At 41.3% G+C, this 11079-nt stretch overlaps 1 protein-coding gene across 1 annotated transcript; it reads right to left on the bottom strand.

Annotated features, from left to right (window-relative positions):
* Positions 1–380: 380 nt before the first annotated feature.
* LOC129763648 (uncharacterized) lies at positions 381–4230 on the bottom strand. The gene is made up of 2 exons (XM_055762895.1): positions 3544–4230; positions 381–636 (listed from the first exon to the last, which is right to left on the bottom strand). The coding sequence occupies exons 1-2, from the start codon at positions 4034–4036 to the stop codon at positions 578–580; spliced, it is 552 nt and encodes a 183-aa protein (XP_055618870.1). The 5' UTR covers positions 4037–4230; the 3' UTR covers positions 381–577.
* Between the last annotated feature and the right edge of the window lie 6849 nt (positions 4231–11079).

Raw genomic sequence — 11079 nt, 5'->3', positions numbered from 1 at the left:
AGGGAAAACTGTCTATTTATTAATCAACTGAAATTGTATGCGGAGCTAATGAAAAACAGGTGTGTCACGTTTGGGAGTCGAAGTCAGAAGAACTTTATTCTAAACAAATACTTTGACAGTAGTATGTTTATCAGCAGTATGTCGATTCGTGCTGAATACACGAATAAATGAAACTATCTAAAATTTTTATATATATACTCATTTGGTAGATGTTCGAAAACATTCTAAATTTCAACTAAACCAAATACTAATTCAATATACAATAGCTCTTCCCCCTTACAAAAGTTCAGAAATAAGAACAAAAATTCAAAAATATTCATATTCACTTTCTATTCTTGGCTTCTTCAATCTCTTCGAACGCCTTGGTAGGCCAGTCAGCATTCCCGATTCAGGCGGATACTTTCTTTTTCTGCTTCCACTTTCTGTTGGTTGATTCTCCTTTCGAGCCGAAGTTTGTCGATCATCATTTCTATCCTCCACGATTGGCATCTCAGTTTCAGCGGTAGTCGGTATTGGCCGACCAGTTTCGACCAATCTCAAAGACGTCCTTGGCTGATTGGATGTTCCTTGTCTATCCTTAACGATTCTGATCTGCGTTGGATGAACGGTAGTCGTCGCCTCGTTTCCAACCATGATCTGTAGTAAATTTTTAGAGAATCGTTTTAGAAATGACGCTTTAATCCATTTTTCACGTAAATGCGGAATGTTATGCTTATACCACACGATATCCCCAGGTGTCAGTGTATTTAAAGGGTCATGTTGATGAAAGTTATTACTAGAATTAGAAGCATCATCATGGGGATGTGGTACCAACATTTGTTTATAATTCTTCTTTGGGTTGATCAAATCGATCAACATCTTTGGTTTATAGCTGAATATTCTTTCAGAAGGGAAACTACCTTCCAATGTCATGTTATTATTTCTATAATTAAATAAAAAAAGATTAATCTGATCCTCTAGATTTAAATCTAGCATATCAGGTTCTAGCAAAAACTTTATGAGTACGTCTTTTACTGTCCTGACGAGTCTCTCTGCCTGTCCATTACTAGCAGGATTGTACGGAGGACTGTTCAAGACTTGAATACCCTGTCTTTGAAGGAATGTTTTGAACGAATGCGAGTTGAAAGGAGGACCATTATCAGATACTATAACGTCTGGTAGACCGAAACGAGCAAAAAATTCAATTAACTTTGTCAGAACTTCCGAAAAATTAGTACCCTTTCTCATCCACTCTATTTCTAACCATTTCGAGAAACTGTCTACCATCAACAAAAAGGTACGGTGCTCAAAATAAAAGAAATCTATATGTATTCTACTGAATGGTCTCGTAGTAGGGATCCATTTCGAAGTAATGTTTTGCTTTGGGACAGCTGCCATACTTGTACAAATATCACAAGCAGCAACAAAATTTTCAATGTCCGTGTTTATACCAAACCAGTAAACAACTCGCCTTGCTAATCTTTTCATTTTGACGATACCCGCATGATTGCTATGTAAAAGTTTTAAGATCTCTTCTTGCATTATTTTCGGTATAACCACTCTGTCCTGGAACAGCAAACATTCGTCAAAGATTTCTAAATCCTGTTGATTCGCAAAAACATCCCTATAGCATTTGTCAGTATTATTAGGCCAACCATATCGTATAAATTTCATGATGTTTTGTAAAAAAATATCATTCTTAGTCTCCTTTGCAATGACCAAAAAGTCAACAGGCATGTTGTTCCCAAAATTAATACTTTTTATGAATTCTTGATCATACTCCATGGGAACTGGTTCATCCAATGGGAATCGCGAACAAAAATCCGCATTACCCAATTTTGACGAAGGTCTGTAGTGAATCTCGAAATCATACACAGACAGTTCTAAAATGTATCGTTGTATTCTTGTAACAAATATTGAATGTTTGCCCTCCTTGCTAAAAATGCCAACTAACGGTTTGTGGTCGGTTAAAATCATAAACTTTTGTCCATACAAGTACTTATGAAACTTTTTTATTGTGCATACAAGTGCAAGCGCTTCTAAATGCAATATGGGGTATTTCTTTTGTGCTGCATTCAACGAAAAGGACGTAAAACATATCGGTTTCTCCACTTCATCTATGATATGAGCAATCACACCACCTAAACCATAGCCAGATGCATCTGTGACTACAACAATTGGTTTTTGAGGGTCATAAAATTCAAGAAAATTAGTTTCTAACAGTAATCTTTTAGTATTTTCAAAAGCTTCACTGCAATTACTATCCCAAACAAATTTAACATCACTCTTAAGTAAATTATATAAATAATATAATTTAGAAGACAAGTTCGGGATGAATTTATTGTAGTAATTGATGAGACCCAGATACGACTTAAGTTCAGTCACATTTGTAGGAACTTTAGCTTGCTTTATAGTTGCAATCTTATTTGAACATGGAGCTAGACCTCTTCCACTGATTACATGACCGAGGTACTCTAATTCGGTCACAAAAATTTTACATTTATCCCAATTTATCTTTAGACAGTCTATCTAACACCAAGAATAACTTTCCCTTGCAGTCTTGCATATCTTTTCCTGCAATAAGCACATCATCCAAATAGACGCAAACGTTATCAATACCATGCAAAACCTGATCCATTACTTGCTGGAAGATAGATGCACTAGAGGAAGCACCCTGTGGCAATCTATTATATGTAAAAAGTCCTTTAATCGTGTTGATCACCATAAATTTTCGTGATCGTTCGGACAAAGATAGCTGTGTGTACGCTCCCTCTAAATCCAACGCACAGAAAATACTACATCCAGCTAGTCTAGCAAAAAGATCCTGAGCAACTGGTAATGGATAGGTATTCGGTATAATTACCTTGTTAATAGAAGCTTTGCAGTCAATTACTAATCTTATATCATTGTTTTTCTTCATAACTACTACCACAGGTGACGCCCACTCACTAGTTTGAATGGGAGTTATAACGTTTTCTTTCTCTAATTTATCTAAATAGTTTAAAACCTTCTCCCTTAAACGATAGGGAACGTCATATGCCTTTCTAAAAATTGGGATGTCCCTTTTCAAAACCAAATCGGCCTCAAAATATCTTATTGGGGTAGAAAAATCCTTAACAAAAACGTCCGAAAATTTTAATTTTATTTCCGCAATTAGTGCGTTATTTTGTTCTATTGTAATATTATTGATTGGCATTGAACCACCAAAAAAATTTCTCCAGTTGGGAAAAAATGCATCCAACCATGGTCTACCAAGCAAAGGAACGAACTGGTACTCACAGTCAAGAACCAAAAGATTCAATTTCATCTTCTTCCCATTGTATTCAACCATAACTTCCACTTCTCCAGAAACCTTCAACCTCGAACCGTTAATTACTATTAATTTTTTTGAACTCTTCACTAAAGGAAAGTTGAATTTTGAAACAAATAAATATTTATCCATCACTGAAACAGAAGAGCCGCTATCAATCTCCATATGTACAGGATTATTTTCAATGAATATATTTAACAAGCAGGGATCACTAATCTTGTTTATAGAAGAGACATGCATACACTCTAAGTCACCTGAATCACTGTCGTCCGTGTCCCAATCAATGGTCCTCAACTTGTCCAGTCGATCAGCCAAGCTATTAGTACTAGTGGTAGCCTCCTGAGTGCCAACATGGTTTACTTCTCCATTTCTGTCGTTCCTTAGTTTGTAACACTTCCTTCTCACGTGTCCTCTGCGACCACAGTACTCACAAAAACGTTGATCTACTGGCCACTGTCTGTTGTCCGATCTGTAACAACGTTGTGATGAACCTGCAGAAGGATCACCCCGTCTATGCTGCTGAGAGTAGGAGCGGGACTGTGTTTCCTGTTGATGACCATCGCCAATACGATCATCGAACCGAACGCCTAATCTGCTCTTTGCCGATTCGCGCAAACCTTGGTAGGCATCCTTCATCCTCTGTATAACTGCCCCCCTACCTCCAGTCAACGGATGTCTGGTTTCGAGTGAAGCTACCAAACCAACATCTTCCTTATTTGCCAAAGCCTTTGTGTGTGTAGTCGCCATTTCCCACGTTGCAATTATTTTCTCCGCTTGCTCGAGTGTCAATTTAGAACTGTCTTCAGTAAATAAACGATGCTTCAGTGAGCCATCTGACAAACCAACAAGAATGCGATCAAGGATGAGACGATCCTTCTGATCTCCGAATTCACAATGCTCTGCCTGAAGCTTAAGTGAAAAAATGAAATCGCTTGCGGATTCTCCCGTTTGCTGAACCTTTGAACTAAAATTATATCTCTGAAGCAAAACGGAATCCGTCCTGTCAAGCTTTTCTTTAAGCTTCTGGACTAGCGTCTCATAGCTCACTCCTGTAGGGTTCATTATTATATAAATACTTTTATAGCTACACAATTTCTATCAATCTTAATAGATGCGCATATTCACACCTGCGAGTATTGATCCTTGGTTGCACGGACTGTTGGTGACTTGACAGATGCATAGGGAGAACGGAAAACAGAGCAGTCATTGATGGTGAGAATTGGAAAGTGATTGAGAATTAGTGGCGATAAACACTATAATTGGCGACGAGGATGGGATGGATATTCCAAGTAAGTTCCATTAGTATGAATAATCAACATTTTTGTTGTTGTAGACACCTCTTCGAAATGAGCGGAAATCCTAAGGAATAGAAAAGAGCTGCAAAGTGGGGGTCATCAATCACGAAAAAAAAATGTAGAACAGGAATAACAAAAGAAATTTGCGACCGATGTGACTGTGCTGAATTTTTATTACTTTCTTACTTTCTTTTTTATTATTTCTTACGCTCGTAGCGAGTATCCAGTCGATTGTGTGGTGGCAATAGTTTATGACTAGCGGGTGCCGGTCGTTGCCTGTGTGGTAGTGTGTGGTGGCCGTGGCGGGATGCCGGTCTTGCTTAAATGCAGTTTATTGTGGTCTTGCTTAAATGCAGTTTGTTGTGGCCTTGCTTAAATGCAGTTTGTTGTGGCCTTGCTCAAATGCCGTTTATTGTGGCCTTGCTTAAATGCAGTTCGTTGTGGCCTTGGCGGATTGCCGGCCTTGCTTAAATGCAGTGTGTTGTGGCCGTGGCGGGATGCCGGTCTTGCTTAAATGCAGTTTATTATGGTCTTGCTTAAATGCAGTTTGTTGTGGCGTTGGCGGATTGCCGGCCTTGCTTAAATGCAGTTTATTGTGGCCTTGCTTAAATGCAGTTTATTGTGGCCTTGCTTAAATGCAGTTTGTTGTGGCCTTGGCGGATTGCCGGCCTTGCTTAAATGCAGTTTGTTGTGGTCGTGGCGGGATGCCGGCCTTGCTTAAATGCAGTTTATTGTGGCCTTGCTTAAATGCAGTTTACTATGGCCGTGGCAAGTACACGGCCTTGCTTCAATGCAGTGTTTGTGACCTTGGCGGGTTGAAAGTCAATTGCAGTGTTTCAGGGCGTTGCAAAAGTTTTTATCCATCTGTGCGTTGGTGGTTTCGTACGAACGAAAGCATGATGGGTGCATGCAATGTGGTAAGGAACGTAAGGCGGAGTCTCGTCGGCCTTCATAATGGGTGCAAGTGATGCAGTTACAGAGTGGATCTTGTAAGAGAGGTACACGATAGCGGGTATGAAGGCTGCATGCAATGAACTCACCGAGTGGTGGAGACTAAACGGAGCATCGCCAACCTACGTATGATAGCGATAGCAATAGCGCATGATGGGCGCAGTTGCTCCGTGTGAGTATATGAACGCCATAATGGATATCGGCTATAGCAACGCGCACTTTATGAGGCATCTCTTCTGTGTGGAAAGCATTAAGCTGGTGATAAATATGCATGGTGTCAGGCACTTAGGAAGCGATTGGGCTTTGAGAGTAAGATTTTTTGACGTAGGACTACGTCTTTCATTTCTATACCGGGGTGTAAAATCAAAGTTTCGAAAACGAAAGCGTTACGCCGGAGACCGAGATTTTGAGCGTTAATAGCTCCTAAACAACTGAACGAAATGGTATGATAAACACTATAACTCCAGCCAGCAATGTCTCTTTTTTTTTTGTCGTTCAATTTCTTTTTTTTTTGTCGTTCAACTAGCGTTTCCTAACTCAAAAGAAAAAGAACAAAAAAAACACTCTTAATAACTCATCACAAAGAAACCATTTCCTTTAAATGTACTTTCTAAAAGAATAAAAGGTTTAGTTGTATTAGTGGTATTTCTTTGTTTGAGATACAAACCGCGAAAAGACAATGGCGCCTTGTTTGATAAAAGCGTTTGTCACCACTAACCAATGGTCGCACAATACCTTACCCAAAAAAAAAATGGTCACCAGCCGATTGGGAAACTGCCGCTGCTTGTTCCAAACAACCGCTGAACGTTTTGTCCTTTGTCCTCGTCGCCACTAATCTATCCCTGTTCACCGAGGGAAAACTGTCTATTTATTAATCAACTGAAATTGTATTCGGAGCTAATGAAAAACAGGTGTGTCACGTTTGGGAGTCGAAGTCAGAAGAACTTTATTCTAAACAAATACTTTGACAGTAGTATGTTTATCAGCAGTATGTCGATTCGTGCTGAATACACGAATAAATGAAACTATCTAAAATTTATATATATATATACTCATTTGGTAGATGTTCGAAAACATTCTAAATTTCAACTAAACCAAATACTAATTCAATATACAATAGAACAAAGATCGATTCATCCATACAACTGCTCTGCTCTGCAAGAAACATCGGGCTGCTGTTCTATAAATAACCCAACAATGATCAATATCAACTGTCTCCGCTGTCCGGTTTGCTGAACAATGAAAGAACAGATAGAATACCCTTACGCCTAAATGGCTACTACTTCTACTGTGTAATTTACAATTTATAGAAACATAAACATATGTACATGTACACGATAAAAACCCGGCTCTGTTACAGATAAAATGCTAATGAGCCTGATAAATAAATAAATGGGATAAAAAAAAAGGGCAACCAGAGCAGCAGCGAAATAGAATGAAGCACGATTGGAAAGGAAGAAGGAAAAAGAAAAAATGAACGAAACATTGGTCGCAGTCTCACACATGCGTAATTCTCGAGCCAGCCAGTCAGCTTAAAAATCCCCGCTCCGCTGCCGTAACGATCGATCATTCGGCATCGGACTGTTGAGCAGTCCAGTTCACTTTGCTTTCGCTGCGCTTCGATCTAAAGGCTGATTTAGACGATGCCAGTCAGCGCTCTAGTTGAAGTATCCAGTGAACAGAGAACAGACACTCTGTTCAAGTTACTTGTACCAGTATCGAACAAGTAATTGGCCTCTAACTTGAACAGAGTGTCTGTTCTCTATTCACTGGATACTTCAACTAGAGCGCTGACTGGCATCGTCTAAATCAGCCTTAAGATTGGACCCCACCAGTGGTAATCCAACTTGGATATCGTCGTGTGGTTTTGACGTAGGACTACGTCTAACCGGAAGATATAGGGGGTGAAATGGAAATCTAGGCACTGAACAAGTAGGAAAAAATGCAAGATTTGGAACGCTTATAGCTCGAGCATTTCTCAATAGATCGCAAAGGTTTTTGCATCAATTGATAGGAAATATATCTACGCATCTATCATAACGAATAACATTTAATTTTTCTTGAGATAAATAATTGAATAATTGTGAAATATCAAGCATTGTCAAAATGCACTATGTGCCCATTTTTGATTGGTCCATTTTGTGCTCCTCAAATCGAACCGACCAAAACGGGCAACCAGAGCAGCAGCGAAATAGAATGAACCACGATTGGAAAAGAAAAAGAAAAAATGAACGAAACATTGGTCGCAGTCTCACACATGCGTAATTCTCGAGCCAGCCAGTCAGCTTAAAAATCCCCGCTCCGCTGCCGTAACGATCATTCTCATTCAAACCGTACACCACATCGGTTCGCATCACAACACATCAACAAACCAACCCAAGCAGCCATGTCTGGACATGACAAAGGAGGAAAAGTGAAGGGAAAGGCAAAATCCGGCTCGAACCGTGTTGATCTGGAGTTCCCCGCAAGGGTAGCTAGGCCGAGCGCGTTAGTACCAGTGCACCAGTCCACCTAGCCGGCGTTATATAGTTTCGGCTGCCGAAGTGATTGAGTTAGCTGGTAAAGCTGCTCGCGACGATAAGAAAACCCGCATTCGGAACAGAACACATTCGGTTCGGTGGACATCAAGACAACAGGCAGTTGCAGCGAGTGGCGAGTGGCAAACGCAATCGCAAAATGGCATCAGGTAGCAGAAGAAAAAAGTTTGTTCTTTATACACACTGCTTTGGTGGCAAATCCAGAACAAGGCGGCATCGAGGGCGTTCGAAATGGTTTTTTTCAAAACCACGAGTACTAAGTTTTCTAAATTTGAACCATTCCATAAAACAAGGCGCTTTTCAGGGCCATTAAACCTTCCAACAAAGAGTTTAGGAAATACAGTTCAATGCTTTCTAAAACAATATCCAAAATAATAATAAAACACAAATTGATTTTTTCATAATTTGTTTGCCAGGATATGATGAGTATGTGAATTTGGCAGTTGTTCTGAGCTTATTGATTTTCACCAATTCTTAAATTGCTTCTAGATTGAAAGTACAGTAATTTACACTTATCTCGACATTTAGCTAATTGGTCGGACCAGTAATGCGACATATTTAGTTGGACATTTTTGTAAACATAGAGTTCGGGGTCCAAATTATGACCCCACATTGAAGGTCGACACTGTACCACTGTCATCGCAAATGTTCAATTACAGGTTAAAATTACCTCCAATCCGATACTGAGTGGTGGTAATGCGACGTGCCATTAAATGTAATTTACTGTAAAATATGTCACAAGCTGGATGGGAAGAAATTTTCCAACTGTGAAAGCTGTGGCGAGTGGCAAATGCAATCGCTAAACAGCAAGGTTTAGCCGAACAAGATGGGGATATCGAGTGATAACAAAACAATAAACTCTTTAGATTGAATATAATTTTGTGATCCTGAAAAGGACCCTTTTTAGCCTGCATGTGAATCCAACGAGCGAACAAATCGTAATGAATGTATTTTTTTGCCATCGCTCCCTTTTAACGCTCATTCGTTCGTCTCGTTGGACTCGCCCCTCTGGCTGAGTCTGCCGATTTGTCTCTATCCTGTGAGTGTGTACCGCTAGAGTATAAAACACGCGGACCCCAAAAAAATATCTTATTTTCTTTCAAACCGTAAACCCGTGTGGTTGTACGGCATCGGCATCGTGGACGTAACAAAGGAGGACAAGTTAAGGGAAAGGCAAAGTCTCACTCGAACCGTGCAAGTCTCCAGTTCCCTGTTGGTCGCATTCACTGATTGCTCGGCAAGGGTAACTAGGCCGAACGGATTGGTGCCGGAGCACCAGTATACCTAACTGCGATTATAGAGTTTCGGCCGTCGGAGTGCTCGAGTTGGCTTGCAAAGCTGCTCACGACAATCAGAAAACCCGCATCAAGAACAGAGCAGCTTCGGTTCGGCGCTCATCAAGGCAACAATTAGTTTCAGTGAGTGGCAAAGTGTTTCTCCGGCACGTCGCATCAAATGTAATTTACTGAACAACATGTCACAAGCTGGATGGGAAGAAATTTTCCAACTGTGAAAGCTGTGGCGAGTGGCAAACGCAATAGCTAAACAGGAAGGTTTAACCGAACAAGATGGGAATATCGAGTGATAACAAAAACACAACACCAAAGGTTCTTTTCAGAACCATCAACATATTCATGAAGAGTAAACAGTAAACTAATCCATTTTTAAGGTAGATAGGTAGGTATTCACGTAGGAGAAGAAAATAAAACATTATATTTAAAATATATATTTAACAAAAGCTGTCCCCTTTGTATAGTCCTACGTCACTCCGGTTATGTCCCCGACATTACCCACCCGTCTTTTTTTCTTTTCGTTTTTCGCGTTATTCGTATCGTGTGTTTTCTTCTTACCGCGTCATAAATTTGACGCTTCGCGTAGTGTGTGATGAGCAAGAAGAAGAGGAAGGCAGGCTCGAGCCCTGCAAAAAATGATCGCATTGCCAGGGGCAATAAATTTTCAAGGCAAGCGTCATCTAATGATGCACGCGATGGTGGCGCGGTGAAAAGTGCCCGCACAGAGTCGAGCCTTCGCGACTGTGACACCGCATCGAACGGCACTGAAGTAGGCGACTTCGGCGCGACGGTTGAAAATGTAAACTCTGCTACTGAGGCAGCATCCAAAATCAAACTCCCTCCGCTGGTGGTGAAGGCGGTCGCTCTCGACAAACTCATCAGTGAATTTGCATCGATGGGCGTTAAAGCAGAATATAAGCTATGTGGCATCGGCACTAAAGTTTTCCTCCGTACGCGGAATGAATTTGATCTGGTCGTGGCGTTTTTGAAGAATGCCAATATTGAGTTTTACACCCACGACATCCCGGGGGACAAACCCTTCAAGGCCTGTCTAACTACGACCCGAAGACGATCACCGCTGAACTCAAGGATCGGTTTAAGCTAGTCGTAACCGCCATTTACCGGATGAAACGTAGAGGTGAAAACGAGAAGATGTACCCGGACTGTCTGTTTCTGGTGCACTTTCAGAAAGGGACGGTGACGCAGAATGCCCTCAAAGCGATCCGCTATCTTTTTTCCCTGAGAATCCGATGAGAACCTTACCGTGGCGGCCGTCGCGACGTCACCCAGTGCCAGCGGTGCCTGAATTTTGGACATGGCACCCGCAACTGTAACATCAAACCTCGCTGCAGCACGTGTGCTAAGGACCACGCCACTGGTGACTGCCCAGTGGACAAAGCTGGTAAAGTGGAGTACAAATGTATCAACGGTGGCGGCGCTCATCAGGGTTCGGACCGGCAATGCCCGAAACGCGAAAATTTCAAACATATCCGCAAGCAGGCGTCTATCAACAATCAACCGGGGCGGAAGAAGGAGAAGTCGTTTAGAGCAGAAGATTTTCCTCCGCTTCGCCCCACTCAGCAAACAAGGGATCGGGATCGAGCTGCCCCTCCTCAACGTACCTCCGGCGAGCCCGCCGGACAGCGCTCGCCTCCCACCCCCCCTGGATTTTGGCGCCCACCACAAACTGAAACCAACTCCGAAAAGTTCACCCC

Source organism: Toxorhynchites rutilus, chromosome 1 (genome assembly GCF_029784135.1).
Source record: "Toxorhynchites rutilus septentrionalis strain SRP chromosome 1, ASM2978413v1, whole genome shotgun sequence".
Taxonomy (NCBI): Eukaryota; Metazoa; Arthropoda; class Insecta; order Diptera; family Culicidae; genus Toxorhynchites; species Toxorhynchites rutilus.
This window is presented reverse-complemented; position numbering and strand designations above follow the sequence as displayed.

Excerpts from the sequence above, each read along its gene's own strand:
- LOC129763648 (XM_055762895.1), bottom strand. The coding sequence starts at position 4,036 with ATGGCGACTACACACACAAAGGCTTTGGCAAATAAGGAAGATGTTGGT. Across the intron at positions 637-3,543 it reads CACGGACGACAGTGATTCAG|ATCATGGTTGGAAACGAGGC; the intron begins GTGACTTAGAGT and ends AATTTACTACAG.